General features: G+C 36.6%; 1 protein-coding gene across 4 annotated transcripts in view; it reads right to left on the reverse strand.

Annotated features, from left to right (window-relative positions):
• LOC143033840 (uncharacterized) overlaps positions 1–9250 on the reverse strand; it is a 102988-nt gene extending 93738 nt beyond the window's left edge. The window contains exons 1-2 of one of the 4 annotated variants that reach the window (XM_076199389.1): positions 9145–9250; positions 5911–5937 (exon numbers count right to left, since the gene is read on the reverse strand). In XM_076199389.1, the coding sequence (XP_076055504.1) occupies positions 5911–5928 (18 nt within the window). In that variant the 5' untranslated portion in view covers positions 5929–5937; positions 9145–9250. Of the gene's footprint in view, positions 1–5691; positions 5713–5910; positions 5938–8809; positions 9027–9144 lie in introns of those variants that run through there. The other 3 variants (XM_076199392.1, XM_076199393.1, XM_076199391.1) reach the window with 3 other exon arrangements.
• Positions 9251–16713: the final 7463 nt, after the last annotated feature.

Here is a 16713-nt window from a genome sequence, read left to right on the forward strand (position 1 = left end):
TAGGATCTGGAATACATCCCCAGTACTTCCATCAGTACCTTGCATGGTACATATTTTTAAAATAGTGGTATGGAGTCAAGATTCATGCCTTAAACTTGTGCAACTTCTGTACACCCTGCAGTCTGATCGGATAGCAAAACAGACTGTCAACATCCCTGATGACCTACAGAAGTATAGGTATTGCATTACTAAATGCAGGTTAGGTGAGAATAGACAAATTTTTCTTAATCCAATTTCTTTGACCACCATATCTAACAAAACAAACATGGCATCTCAACCTTTTCCAGCAGCTCAGTTCTTATGTGTATCACTTTTAGCAACCTTTTCTGTCATAGATTTCAACCAAGAAAAATGTAATTATGTGGATGTATTATAATTTACAAAATTAACATGAAATTTTCTTATGCTTTATCACATCAGTGTGCACTTCCAAAAATTTACCTAAATAATAACAATACAATGCAATAATACAGATGCAGTAAAATTCCTTTTACCCGACCTTCGAACATCTGACTAGTCCAAACAAGTGAGTTTTTTCTTCAATGTCCCAAGTCAGAAAAAAAGTTGAATTTGTCCAAACATCCGACCATCGAGTGAATGTTTAGTTGTTGCTATTGTCACTACTGACTCATGGCGCTCAGGTCAGCTATTATCTTTGTGGGCATTTCAGCATTTGCTTACATTTGGCCATTGGGGATTGTTTCTCCTCCACTCTGTTGTTATTATGCTTTATTATACCATAAGTGAAAATATCCCAAACCTGTGATTTTTTTTAAATCTGTTAGTATACATCCAAACATCCGACTTTTCCAAACATCCAATCTAGGATAGGTCCCACCAAGGTCAGATAAAAGGATTTTACTGTACATGAATAACACCAATACTAAGAAAACAGCTACCTAACACAAGAAAACCTACTCAGCATAAAGTACAAAAACAGACTGGATCTAAAAACTGCAATAATAAATTGTTACACAAAAAAGGAGGTAGCACAACAATATGTATAAAACCTAGTAATAAAAACCGAGTTCCAGCGAGCAATTGTAAACCGAAACTCTTTCTAACCTGACCCTTAATGATTTTTTTTGGCAAGGCTTTTTTGTTACTTTTTTGTTGGTAAGACTATTTGTTGGAAAGAATGAGTGAAGAAAGATTAGTAAGAGGTGTGGAAGGCAGAGGTGGAGGAGTGAACATAAGGGGGTGACCAAGGATGAGATGGATGGATTGGGTTAGAGAGGCTTTGGGAAAGAAGGGAATGTCTGTTGAGGAACAAAGGGAGAAGACAGAAGATAGGGGTGAGTGGAGAATGGTTGTGTATGGATGATGCTGTGACTTAATGGAAAATCCTTCCACATCATTCAGCTTGGTATGAAATGAAGCTTACAGTCTGGGGAACAAAAAATTATTGAATACATTTACCGAACTATACTTCTTCCATTATCTGGTGACCCATAGGATGTGGCCGGCAAATCCAGCAGCGTTGCCATGTCTAAACCATCTCCAAAGAGAACTGGGGAGACACAGTTTTCTTTATATTTGCATGTATGACCAGTATAAATAGACTGCAAGTGGCCCAAAGACCCGCACTCGGCTTCTGTATGTAATTCCTACAAGGCTTGGACAACAAAAGGTAAAGTTGCTGGGGCAATGTCGCCTGGCCTGTGATGCCACATCATTTAACAAGTATCTTTTCTTTATATAACAATTACACGTATTACCTCCATTAAATGAAAAAATCAATATACATTTAGAATATTCCAGGCATATTCGGGGTAGTGGACAGCTTCCACATCATTTAACAAGTATCTTTTCTTTATATAACAATTACCCGTATTACCTCCATTAACCTCTTCAGTACAGGCCAAAATCTCGCAGGCAGCATTAGCTGCCAGACGTATGATGTGTCGTAATAATACTCACATCATAAAATATAGTCACCGCTTATATTGATCATTCTCTCTTTCACCCGTGAATTTTGATAACCATAGAAAATGTGATGAAGACAGTTTAGAGAGTATGTCATTACGCAGGGGCAACTGCAAGAGATATAATCAAGACGCTGATATGGCAGCCTCGCGTATCCACTTGCTCCTCATGCCGCCTACGTATGCGGCACCGTATGAAAGGGGTTAAATGAAAAAATCAATATGCATTTAGAATATTCCAGGCATACTCAGGGTAGTGGACAGTTTCCAGTATATGCTTAATGTATTGATTCAGTACATGACAACACAGCAGACAAACTTTGTGGGCCATGAGATAATGGAAATAGTATAATACCTCCATTTTTTTCCCTTAATTAAAAAATGCTGCAAATTTCAGGTTAAAAAATAAATTAAAAAAAAATAACAGAAAATAAAGTGCATGATGCTTTCTTTCAAACGAAACAAAAATTACAAAAATCCATAGAGAACCGAAGGTATTACAACAGAAAGAAGAAAAAGTTTACAGGACGGTGGATTTAAATTTTCGCAACCATTTGCAATGTATAGCAAATCTCCAATTTCCTCTTCTTTGCTGATGAGGTGTGAGGTGAGGGTGAGTAGTGTGTCATGGGTGAAGGTGTAAGGCGGACATGGCTAGTAGATGCTTGTGGAGTGCTGGGTGCAGCTGTGATGATTTTCTTTTATTTTTCATTCTTGTTTCTATTTAAGGCACTCATGAGCCTTCTCTATATTCTGCCACTTCACTCTCTTGTTTCTTATTAATTTTCCCATGATCACAGCAACAATACAAGGCAAGGAATCAAAATTGTGGCATACGGTGAGAGCACCAGGAGCGACGTCACCTTGACATTTTCAACAGCACTGATGCCCTGTCCACTGTCTTTGTGGGTTATGCTGGTGGGAGGAGTTGCCACATATCTCCATAAAGACAATTCTGTAGCAAAAAATGAAATAGCTATAGAAATGCTGACGCTCTTTTAATATACAGTATGTTTTTTAAGCTAAGGGGTTGCCAGAGGTTGCCAATATTTTGTATATTCTATGCTGTGTAAAAAAAATAAACGAAATACAGCTGTATAACTTTGCATGAGTGTTGCCACCATCATAGAGATTTTGAAATGTTTACTTAAAATTCGCTCATGTACCAGAATTTTTTAAATGATCGCTGGTGACACTACCTTGCTACCATACTTATAAGACCACTTTTAGCAGGTTTTTATTGATTTCTGACAAGAAAAATATTGCATTGATATATTTTAATTTGCAAATTAATTACTAATTTCATATTGTTATCACTTAGTTGTGCACTTCTAAAATAATACCAATCTCAGTCGTCTAACAGTAACCAACAGCCAACATACCCTTTACAAGTTCATGACCTATGTGGCTCCTGTTAGACAAGGCTAACATAAGTCTTATATATTTTGAGCCACCTGCAGTCCAGAATGCTATCTTTTGGTGTCTGTATAATTACATTTCTGTACAATATGTGATAGCACATTTTTTAATACATCTAATAGAGCCCATTATTACAATAATTTTGAACCACTGATTCAAATCAGGCAAACCAATGATAAATGAAATATTGAATTTAATTCAATTAAGAAAATTTGGAGGTTCCTACCACCTCAGACTGCCTGTCTTCAAATTGCCCGTGTATGTTTGTTTACCAGATGCATCACTCAATCATGACATCATGACCAATCAGTGATGACACACTGATTAGCTGTAACCAATTTGCAATCAATATTTCAAACATCCCCCAAAGCGGTTTGTAAAGTGAGGGGAAGCGTGCTCAGTCTGAATCAAGACACTATGGCAGCTGCGTCAATTATGTGTCTTAGCTGTCTGTATGATTAATTACTGGAGATAGAAAAATGGACAAAACACCCTAGTATGGTGAGCAAATACTCTTAACAATATTTTGCCAGGTATCTAGTCATCCATTCCTTTGAGGATTCCAAAATTCACCATCAATCTATGGTTGCTGCTGGTAACCTATACAAGCCACATGGGAATTGATAAGATCTTCAACAGTGACTGTGCCCTCATTAGCTCTTTAAAACTCATTATGACAGACACATTAGACTGATCCAACAACTGGCTACCAAGTTTTAGAGGTGGGGATCATGACAAGAAGCATGCTTCTTATTTCCTAACAGTTTCTTGATTAGGTAAGCTAAATAGCACTGTATCAAAATTATAAATAGCCATTTTTAGCTAGGTAGAATTTTCAGTGACTGACAAGTTGGTAAACAAGTTTAAATGGCCTCTAGAAATACATTTTCTCGTTTATTTTAGGCATTTTCAACACCTGATATGTGTAGTTGTTGGTAAATGGCCTCCATAATTTTTTTGTTTTGTTTTTTGAGTTTACAACAATTCTGACAGGTGTAGATGTTGGAAATTACTTGTGTATAATTGGTCATTTTTAAAAGTGCACACCTACACAATATGTTAATTTTGTAAATCATAATACATCAATATATTATTTGATTTTCTTGGTGGAAATCAATAACAAAAACGTCGCTAAAAAAGACTATTAACAAACCAAGTTTGAATGATATGCTAGGTTTGTTTTGATTGATGCTGAGGTTGAAGAAATGAAAGGATGATATATTTGTTTATTCTAACCTATTTTTAGTAATTTGGTAACTCAAATTCTAAAGATCATCTGTGTCGTTGTCACGGATGCTGACAGCCTGATTATTATTGTACCTTGGGCAATTAACAGATGACACAAAACCCTGTGCTCTCTCAAAATGTCCAAGGAAGCCCAATTCTTTGTAACAACACTTGTTAACATCACCTGAAGGGAGAACATCCAGTCCACAATGTGAAAACCATCGTCTAACTAACAGTGACTGGATTGGACAGACAACATGGTATCTGGACTATACTGGTGGCTTCATTCGTTAATTCGCTTGTAGCATTTTTCCCCGAGAAAATCACATTACGTTCATGAAAAGTCTATTTAATTTTCTAATGCTATAACGCATAGGTGTGCAGAACTAAAATAATACTGTGTATTTTTATCTTTACCCATTTCAATACAACTCGTATTCTTACGCACAGCATCGACTGCCATATGTAATTCCCATCACACTATTCGCATTATAAAATATCAAGTCAATGCTGTATTACTTTCTTTCTCTGAGTAATAATAAACACAAAACATGATCAAACCAATTCATTGAATCCAGGGATAACTCATGTACAACTACAAAAATTATATATATAATCAAGCTGATCCCAGCATCCTCATGTACCACTCACGCCCCATGATGCATATGTTGGCATTACCATACAGAAGTGTTTAAAATGAAAAGAGCTATATCAAAAATGAGTAATCTCTGCCAACAATGAATGCTAGAACCATTGATAGCACATTAAAATCAACAAGAAAAATTGTGTTATTTTTTAGGAGTGCATACCTACATGATATAGCATTAGAAAATTAAACATTTTAACAATTATAATACATAAATGTACCAAATATGGGTAAAAAGTGCACACCTACACATTATAGTGATAGCAAATTAAATAATTTTGTAAATAATAAATGTAATATATGGTATTCATGGCAGGTTGCTAAAATCTATAAACCTACAAACATAGCCACTTCAGTTGCTTGAGACATCTTTATTTTCGTGGAGGCAGAGGCCAATGAAATTAAAGTATAAATTTGTCTATTCTAACCACATCTACCTAATCTAAACTACCAACCCAACCTAACTTACCTAACCTGCATTTAGAAATGTAGTACCTGTAATTCTACAGGTCACCAGGGTCATCATTGTTGTCTCCGACCTCCGAATCTATCAAAACAAAGATGGCGTCTGAAGGAGTCAGGGAGATTTCATTCGTTGCTGTTTAAGTTTTAGCAAAGTTTTCTAATACGGATTTCTGCCAAGAAAAATATTAATTCCATCTATGTATTATAATTAATAAAATTGATACTTAACTTTATGCTATACTCCATAGGTGTGTTCTAAAAAATAAAAAAATAAAAATAAAAAGTCAACAACAGATAAAAATTGCTAAAAGCTGTACACAAACAATTATGTGTCGACTCATTTAGAAATCATCTTTTTGATCAATTTGGGGGTCAAAGATGACGATGACCCAGATAACCTCCATAATTATAGGTATCGCATTACTAAGACTGTAGGAATGTAGGTATAGAATGGAGGGCACTGAGGTACTTCGAAAGTTTCCTTGAAAACAGAACATATCAAGTACAAGTTGGTGAATCTCTTTCAAGCCCAAAGGAGCTAGTGAGAGGGGTTCCGAAGGGAAGTGTCCTCGGTCCAATTTTGTTTTGCATATATACTAGAGGGCTCTCTGATCTACTAAATAGACACGGGGTCAGTTTTAAACTATTTGCGGATGATACAATTCTATATGGTGGTAAACAATGTGCATAGCATAGAGACAGTGCTAAATGACTTAATGTATGACAATAGAAACTGGATGAAACTCAAACAACTAAAACTTAATGATAGTTGGGAAAGAAATTTATTTGGTAAGGCTAAACATTCCAAGGTTACACATAAATGGTGTCTCAATGACTGTGGGAGACAATATTAAGAATCTGGGAGTGACCATAGACAGAAATGTAAATCTCGCGAGTCAGGTGCATCATATGGTTAGAGTGGCTAGTTATCACCTGAGAAACATAACCTTTGTAAGGAAATATCTTGATAAAGAAACTGTCAAAATGCTTGTTCATAACTACATGATAAATAGGCTTGATTATTGCAACTCGCTGTATTATGGACTGCCTAACCACTTATTGAGGAAACTACAATTAGTTATGAACAGAGCTGCGAGGATGATAGTGGGTTTAAAGAGGCGTGAGAGAATAACTCCCGTACTGATAAGGTTACACTGGTTGCCTATTTAGGCGAGAATCATTTATAAAATATGCATGCTAGTATATCAAGCGATTAAATCTGGAAAACCAGTCTACCTCAAAGAATTGCTTAGTGACTTCAGTACAGCTTCCGCCTTGACGTTAAGGCATAATGTTCAATTAGACAGGCTAAATGAGCCAAGATTCAACACCGAAATGGGTCGTAAAGCCTTTGTGAATAGTGCTCCAAAGTTATATAATAAATTACCCGAATGCGTAAGGATATCCGAGAACTACACAACCTTCAAGAAGGAACTAAAGGCATAATTGTTCACTGACTGCTATGACATGGACAACATGTAAATGAGGACGGATTTTGGTTGCTAGTATAATCGTTTTCAGCTGAGCAGAGCATCATGCAAGATGGAGCTCAGCATCAAATAATCATATCAAGTAAGTAAGTAAATGCAGGCTATGTTAGAATAGATGAATTAAGCAAACTTTAATTTCTTCAACCTCCGCATCTACCAAAACAAAAACAAAGATGGTGTCTCAAGCAGTTGAAGTGGCTACATTTGCATATAGCTTTTAACAATTTAAGTTACAAATTTCAGCCAAAAAACACATTATCTTGATGCATTATAATTTACAAAATTATTTAATTTATATAGCCATTTTGCACATGTGTGGATTTCTAAACATTTATCAAAAACATTTCTGGACATCATGAGTTATATTGGGGTCTCACTAATTGCCGAACAAACCGAACAAAACCCGAACATACCAACAAAACCCAAACAAGGACGGTTTTTGCTCAAATGCACACTTCTATATATGGTTGCATTATTTGAACTATTTTCTTTAAAATGTGTTACGTCATACTGCAGAGGCTAAAACATAACTTCTCTTTGGTCAAATTACATGAAAATAACACATTTTAAAGAAAATAGTTGAAATAATTCAACTATATGCAGTCTATTACACTAATAACACAACAGTAAGAAACTTAAAAGAGTGTAGTTTGATCCATACCACCAGTGATCATAGACGGCGGGCTGGACGAATCGTAGCTGTGTTCAGTAATTTTGCAGAGGATAAAAACTTAACTTCACTTTGATCATAATACATGGAAATCCCACATTTTAAAGAAAATAGTTCAAATAATGCAACCATATACATATAGAAGTGTGCATTTGAGCAAAAACAGACCTTGTTTGGGTTTTGTTGGTATGTTCGGCTTTTATCGGTTTTGTTTGGTTTGTTCCGCAATTAGTGAGACCGGTTATATTGTACAGAAAAACATTTTTCCAGAGTCCGTTGTATTATGAGCTACAATCAATATCATGGCCTTGAAAAAATGCACACCAGTAGTTTCTTTTTAATTTTATTGCATTTCTATACAAAATTTTGTTTTACTAGAGCATTTAGACTTCAGTGATTAATTGCTCAATAAAAATAAAAAATATGTACAGAACATGCGGGCATTCTCATCTTCACGCTTTTTTTCTGGCACCAGGTTTCAAATTTCTGTAATGAAAAAATCTTAAAGCATAAAACTTTCCAGAACATTCTTTTTTCTATAAATTGGACTTATTCGTAATTTAACAAAATTGTAACTTGATTATCATGATTATGCCACAAGAGTTCAATCTAGTCAACATCAAAGAAAAATATTTTTTCGCGGTCGTACATATCTATAAACATGGTAACCATCTTGCTATCTACTATTCTGTCATTGGCCCACTATCATACTATGGTAGAATCCTATATTCTATGAAATTCCTTGAACTTGAACAATTGCACCTGTTCTTATTTTCCTGAGGCGTTGGACACTTGAGAAAGAGCTTTCCAATTCTTCATTTACATATTACTCGTCACCTGTAGTAGTGCGCTATAAAAAACTGAACTATTCTAATTATACTCAAGGTCTTACCAAGATAAATGTGACCTGTTTTCGTGACATTAATTATCCAACCCACACAAGAAAATAGAAATAATAACTGGGCACCTTTACTCCTGGAGTCGAAGAAAAATTGTCTCGACTATTCAGTGTTCACCATTAACAAGGTCAACATACAATCTTAAAACAAGTTAGAATCAACATCTGCGCAGTATAACCTGTCTTCAAGGGCTATACGTTCACTGAACTATCTCGACACAGTGTTATGGTCAAGATGCCGCGCTTTTCTCTATGTCCGCCATTGCAGTTTACACACGATGGCGTCCTCAACACCATCACTATCAAATATCAGCACGTGCTTCACTACAATTGTGAAATCCCAATATTTCACATAGCTGACATTTTGCCAGTTATAGCTTGTAAATCATGAATATCTTACATACCTTAAGATATGAACAAGATTATGTGTTAGTCTGAAACTTTCGACGCTCTGCTCCTCCCTCACTATGAACAAGGACTTTGAGTGGCCATTGTGTATATTTTTGCTTGCTGGAAGTGAAAATTAAAAGCTAGAATCGTGTATTTATTAAAGCATGTCATGTAAAAATCACAACATGTAAGATAATTACAGAATTCTTAATTTTACTGTGTTTTTCACAAAAATACTTATTAATTTTACCTAAAAAAAATACATATATAATGAATAATTTAATGATAAATAAATGTTTCATATTCTTTAAAATTAATCATAGGTACAGCCTATTTATCAAAATTCATTGGTGCTTAGGTTTACTTATTGTATCACAATTAAATTCTATAATCGAATGTACCCTTTTGTGGCCTTTAGTATGCACCTACGAGCGTGGAAATGCCGGTGGATCAAATCTAACAAAACTGTCTAATATATTACCGTGTTTCCAGGCATAGTATATTAAATATGATTACATATTTTTACACATTGTCACACATACCAGTGAGAGACTGCATATTTTTCTATTAAAATCGTAAGATCTAGCATTTTCCGAGCGGACTTTTCAAATCCATCAAACATATTATCGACATAAACTATATTAGGGTACCGAAGTAGAGTTATAAATACATACATACATATACCAACGGTTTTTTCCCCTTACAAGGAAGGTAATCAAAGGCATAAATTCAATTGGAACCAAGGAGGTAAAGGAGAGATCCGAAAAAGATTTGGGTGTAATGATCTCAAACGACTTGTCATATGACAAACAGATAAACAAAATTGTCGGAGAATCCTACAACTTGCTATACCCGTTGCACTGAGAACTGGCCGTTAGGGCGGAGCACTGGGAGTTCCCCTGTGGTGCCACATCTAATTATTTCATAATTTTATTTTATTTTATAATTCTATTTTATGATTTTATAATGTTGCCACATATGATTATATTATAATTTTTGTCACACACCACCACTGAGGTAAAAATCAAAGCAATGTTTTCTATACAAAGGTTTCGTTTCTTCGAGTGTAGACATGGCATATGGAAAAGAGAGAGCGACGTTGCCGCTACATCTAATCTCTGGCCCCGCCCCCCTCACACTGCATTCAGAAAACATTGCATCCACACGCACGTTCTCGCCATGGATGCCCATGTGTGGCAACACCGGGAAATCTCCTAGCCCCGCCTTATCGGTCATTTCTCCTTGCGCTGACTATAAGATCAATAAAAGTGGCATTTACATATTTGGACGAAGAAATCATTAAAAAAAATATTGGTCACACTGATAAGGCCTAGCCTACAATATGCGGCGACATTGTGGTCACCCAGTACCAAAAATAATATAAAGAAAATAAAAAGAATCCAGAGAGCAGCAACAAAAATGGCACCTGCACTTGCAAATTTGTCATATCAGGAGAGATTGGTAGGGTTGCCAACCGTACTTTATTTTAAAGGACAGTCCTTTATTCAGCTCTATTTGTCCATGTCATTTATTTAGATTTGTAATAACACTATTTGTCCTTTATTATGAAATCGTTTTGACTGGTAGCTAAATTTCCCGCTCTCAAGATGTGATGATTGCAAAAGCGTTTACTTCTTGTAAGACTGCAGACTGTAAGACTGCAGTGTCTTGCGACACTGCTTCTGACCCAGGGCAGTGGACAAGGTGCAGGGATGACCCGTCATTCAGGAGGTGCTAAGATAAGAGGGAGGGTGGAGGGATGTGGAGTGTATTCTGGGATGGAATGGGTGAGAATGATATTATGCCTTTTTCTTTTTGGCTACCCCCCTTGTAAGGGGGGAAAAAGCCTTGGTATATGTATGTAAGACTGCACTGTCAAGTCTGCATTCTGCACAATACCAGACGCACAGAGCGGCAGACCGCAGACCAGGGTGTAAAATTAGCCTCATTTTATGTATAACTCAATTTTCCATTAAAAAAGGGCACTCATTTTGGGAAAAAACAGAAAGTCGTAAACTATGTTACTAAATATGAGAATCACCACCAAGAAAAAAGAAAAGAAAAGCAATAGAGAAAGAAAGGAGGTGCCGTTGGACGTTTGGAAAGGCAATACTTCCGCCTATCAACTGAACTCACGAAGAACCAAAACAAATATGTTGAATTTAAACAACAATGTGATGATGAGACTCTTCACAAAATTGAGCCGTAATTTGTTATAAATTCCAGAAGAACAGTAAAATCTATGTGAGAAAAGTTGTAATAGTAGTGCCAATATTTCATGTTATTAACAGATATTTGGAAAAACAGAATAGATTTCGATGAAATTCAACATTCGGCAAATTGTCAAACCTAAGCTTCTTAGGCCATTCATTTCCCAAAGTTTCAGAAATTTGTAGAGGTAGTAGAACATTTGAAGCTAGAAGGAAAGCTTAAATTAAAGATGGATGAACTTTTTGATGAAGTAGTATTAATTCAAAGAAACTTCGACACTAGCAAAAGCTCTGAACTCTTCATAAACCCAAAAACAACAACCTGAAAGTGGTATTTCATTTTTAAATCTACGGACTTTAAATGTATCAATGTTTTCAAAATGGTTTCTTTTGTACCATCAATTCCTGGAACATGATCTTATTGTGAGAGAGTTTTTGGTTTAATGTCACCTAAATGGCGAGATGAAGGGAACTGAAGCTCTGTTGAATTAATTAAGAATGAACTTCTCATACATTTTAACATAAAAGATAGTTGTTTGGAATTCGCTAAAACAGCAAAGATGATACCAATTTTCTGAAGGCAGCAAAAAGCCAGGGCAAAAATAGTTTTAAATATTAGAATCCTTTGATCAAGGTAAAATAAATGTCTTCTCATTCTTGTTTTTGTATTTTCATTTAGGTAAGAGAAATGTAATTTTGAACTGCATTTAATATTGGCATCTATTACGATCTATGGCCACTTAAATAAATATCGATAAAGTTTTTATGTCCTTTATTGTAGCTTAACAGAGTTTGCAACCCTAGAGATTGGCTAAACTGGAGTTACCGACTCTGGAGCAAAGAGGAGAGAGAGGTGACCTACTGAATCATGAGAGGCACGGAAATGCTCGATAGAGATGACTTGTTAAACTGAGAAGCACAAGAGGACATGGAAAGAAAAACAAAACAAAACATAGCTACAGAAGAGATCCGAAGAAATACAGTTTTCCACATAGAGTGGTGGACACTTAGAACAAACTGGACAATGAAATAGTGTGCGCAAAACCCATTCATGAGCTTAAGAGCAAACTAGAGACTGCGAGATACAAAGGCGGGACACCACAAGCGTAGCTCCCCTTCCTGCAAAATACAACTAGGTAAATAAATAAATACCCATTTCATCCCCACATAGCCTACTCCATTCCCATTCACCTCCCTCACTCCCTCTTTTCTCAACTCCTCCTGGATAACGGGTCATCTCTGCATCTCGCCCACTCCCCCTGAGTCAGATGCAATGTAGTAAGACACAGCATATTCATAGCAAGGCCGCTGTATTTAATCAGTGAACCCCCCTCTCCACCCCCTCGTGCAGAAAAACACAAAACACGGCCGCAGTACCTCCAGCGCTCACCTTGCTGGATAGTCTTTGCTTTTTGGTATGCGTTTCTTTTTTTCTTTTTTCACTGAACTAAACCGGCCATGGGAAATACCCATGTAATATAATGGAGTCCGTTGGAATTACCAATGAATGTAAATGTAAAACCTCGCCATGTTGATCTGATATTGTAAAATTACCTATTTATTTGTCCATTACCCCAAGGGTTTGTTGACATTCCGATCTGCAAATCTTGATATAGCAATATGAGACGTGATTGTTTTACAGAAAGGAGGTGACGTCATACTTCTACAACCTATGACTACCCCAGGAGGAAAAGAATAACATCCTGTGCTCGTTTTTAGTTATTCTTAAAACCAAGGTTTTCTTCCATATCCATCTAGCAAATGATATATTCATCTATCACTCCCCACATGTTTATACATCTATATACCAAGAGGCTTCTTCTACCCCGTAGAGGAGGTAGCTTGCCAAACCATGGGCCCAACCTCTATTCATCCTACACCCATCCAACACTTATTCATTTGCCTTTATTCTTATTTCATCAATCCTCCCTGCTATCAAAGTTCCTTTTCTACCTCACCTCATTTTTCACCGTATCCATCCTCGTAGTCACCATACTTCCCAAAAGGCTTCATTTCGTGCACATTAAATTTTCTCCTTTCCGTCTCCCTTATATTTCAAGTCTGCCCCATGCAGTGCGACAGGCATAATCACCCTGTGCATACAGTGTTCTCTTTGCGTCCCTCCCCAAATATCTATTTCTCATGTCACTCTAGACCTAGTATCCACCGCACTACAGTTTACCTTCACCCCTCAATTCCCTGTAACACGTGTCCCTTAATATCTAAAACTATCCATTTCCTCTAACCTCTCGCCTTTGATATTTAACTCACTACCACCCTCACTCCTTGCATATCACCTTTCTTTCACCCACATTTACCTTCAAGAAGTGCGCCCATCGGAGCAGAAAAAAAAACATTCTCACAGACAAACAGATATAGAAACACACTCACCACAAATGGGAATACTGATTACTAATTCATTTGGTTGTAAAACAAAACGCAGATGTTGTTGTCGAAATTCTGTTTGCTAAAGTTTTCTTGCTGCCCCGAAGACGCCTCCTTGCGGCACAAAGGATTTTTTGCACGATTTCCATCTCGCACTTGCTAAAATCCACAATTGTTTTGGCATCCATTGTTCGTAAAGATGTCATTATACTAGTCTTACATTTGATCAATGAACAACCGTCGCTAGTCTAGCTTGTAGAACATGGGCCTATTCACGTTTATTGAAAATTTTCTTGGAGTCAACATGAAGTCATGTTACCCTCAGACGTTCTGAGATTTCGGAGGATCAGGACAGAGTAGTGTGACGTTAGAACATAAGAATGGAGGAGACTGCAAGAGACCATAAGACCTACACTAGGCAATTCCATGTCCATTGCAATCTGTCATACCCATCCATAAATTTGTATAGCCGTTTCTTAAGACAACAGGGCAGGACTCACAGTAATGGATTTGAATTAGACAAATTTAGATTTAAAAAGGAAATAAGCAAAAACTGGTTTACTAATAGAGTGCTCAATGAATGGAATAGACTTCGCAACCATGCTGAAACTATCGGTTATTAAGCACCTCTTTTAGATCACCCACATTCTGCGTCTTTCCACAGACTGTAAATTAAGGGCGTGTTCACACTACAAGCAGAGCAGAAGGGAGCGGCATTAAATGTTACGTAGTTTTGAATGTACTGACACTCACGTGTTCACACTACAAGCGGAGCGGCAAGAATGTATCTACCAATGTAAATTTCTATTCCTGAACCCAAAATTACAATCACTGAACAGACTGTGCATGGTTCTGGCACACTTTGACTATATGTGCTAGTAGTATGTTGTGAAAAGCTAATTTGGTGATATTCTGGTCCTATACATAATTATCAGTGACCCACACAGTCATGGGACAAGGCTTTAGTAATCAAATTCCATGTTCCTTAATAAATCGTTACATTTTTCGTCATCCTTCCAGATGTGAAACACCGAGGAGTTTATCGGGCTGTTGCCTGCCAGACCTGCTCTATGGCAAAAAGGACACACAGATTTCCAAAATCGAGACGTCCGCTGTAGTCCTGTAAAAGGAGATAAAACATGTAGCATCAATAAAATGTATCCTCAATAAAAAATCCTTACTTAACACTACATAAATAGCGTGTCTTACGTAAGATGAAATAAAACACATTGTGTCAATTTTATCCAGACTTTGTTTTTCACATGTATCAATAATAATTCATTAATTATTTTTGAATAAAAACATTTCTTACCTCTTAGAAATTGTTCTTTCTATGAGGGAGTGCAAAAAAAAAAAAAAAAAAAAAAAAACTTGCCGGTTTCATCTCTCCTCAGTTCATGGAAGAGATGGTGGTATTCTCCATACCGATCTCTGATGTTGATGATAGGAACCCAGTGTTGCCGTTTCTGTCTTTTGCTGTTGAGCAATATGAACACACTCAAGAGATCTTCCATCGCGGCTGATTCTTGGGCAAGTCGCTCAGACGCACTGCTCCGTCCCGTTCCTTTCCGCTTGTAGTGTGAATACCTAACCCCTCCGCTTATAGTGTGAACAAAGCCTTAGCCTGTTCTCGTAAGGTAAATTTCTGAGCCCGTGTATCATTTTGGTCATTCTCCTTTGTATTGACTCGTGAATTGATGTTCATTCTATAGGACGGAGACCAAATCTGTACCGCATCGTCAAACCCCGATTCCCATCAAATGGAGAAACTGTATATTTAGATTTTTATTACATGGATGAGGATGGAGTTATTGGTGGGAATTGGTATAGGCAAGTAACTGCTTCCGACATATATCATGTTCATTCGCTGGCCAAGTATCATTCCTAACCTTAGCCAGCGACGCCGTCATTATGACAATCATGCAGCTCACAGATATCTTGGCTCACTATATATTTTTTCGCTTCATAAGGATGATATCTTGGCTTTCTATATATTTTTTCGCTTCATAAGAATGAATCATTTGACAGTAGTCAGAGCAAATGTTTTAGTCGTAACATGCAATAAAAAACAATAAAAACTGGACTAATCAGTCTTCTCCACTCGCATCCATGTGCTTATTTAATAATTACCATTCATCTGGACGAGTTCTTTCCAGTTCTTGCCATCTGTGAATCCATTCTGTAGCATGACACACGAACCAGTCTTGTCCACACACCTCCAAAGAGACATTATATTGATGACGCTCATGATTTGTAGTATCAACGTTACAATTCCTTAATTCAGTCATGTATTATGATCAATAGTGGTATTAGCATTGCTACTTTTCATCTTCTGTGGATCCCCCCTCCCCAACTGTTGCCATTTTCCTCTGTAATACGGCAATTTTCCCAAAAGTAAGTAAGCTGAACGAACTCGACCTCGACAGTGCTGAAACTGATATGGATTAATTGAATTTGGTCAGGTCTAGATTCCATACTCGCTAGTAGATGACGTAGAGTGCAGCTCTTGTAAACAATGGTATCATAACAACTGTGTAAATATATAAATATATTACTATTACTGGGTGGACGTTTTTTACATAAAAAAAGTTTGAACTGCTAGGAAAAGACAAGAGACTTGATTTTTTTTATATAAAAATTGTCTTGTTTTTTTTACAGCAGAACAATATTAAAATATATGTATGTGGAAACTCTCAATATTGAAATACATGTATGTGGAAAATCACTTATTCTTATTTACAGCAGCACAATTAAAATACATGTAGGCCTACATGTAGGTGGAAAATCTCTACTGGTAAAAACACTTTATTTTTATTTGCAGTACAATTCTCAATCATTCCTACATTGAGGGCAAGTGTAAGTGTCATCTGTGCACATTTCCCTGACATCATGCACAGACAGATTTACACAGTTGTTATGATACCATTGTTTACAAGAGCTGCACTCTACGTCATCTACTAGCGAGTATGGAATCTAGACCTGACCATT

Source organism: Oratosquilla oratoria, chromosome 16 (genome assembly GCF_046742065.1).
Source record: "Oratosquilla oratoria isolate Oo_2021 chromosome 16, ASM4674206v1, whole genome shotgun sequence".
In the NCBI taxonomy this organism is placed as follows: Eukaryota; Metazoa; Arthropoda; class Malacostraca; order Stomatopoda; family Squillidae; genus Oratosquilla; species Oratosquilla oratoria.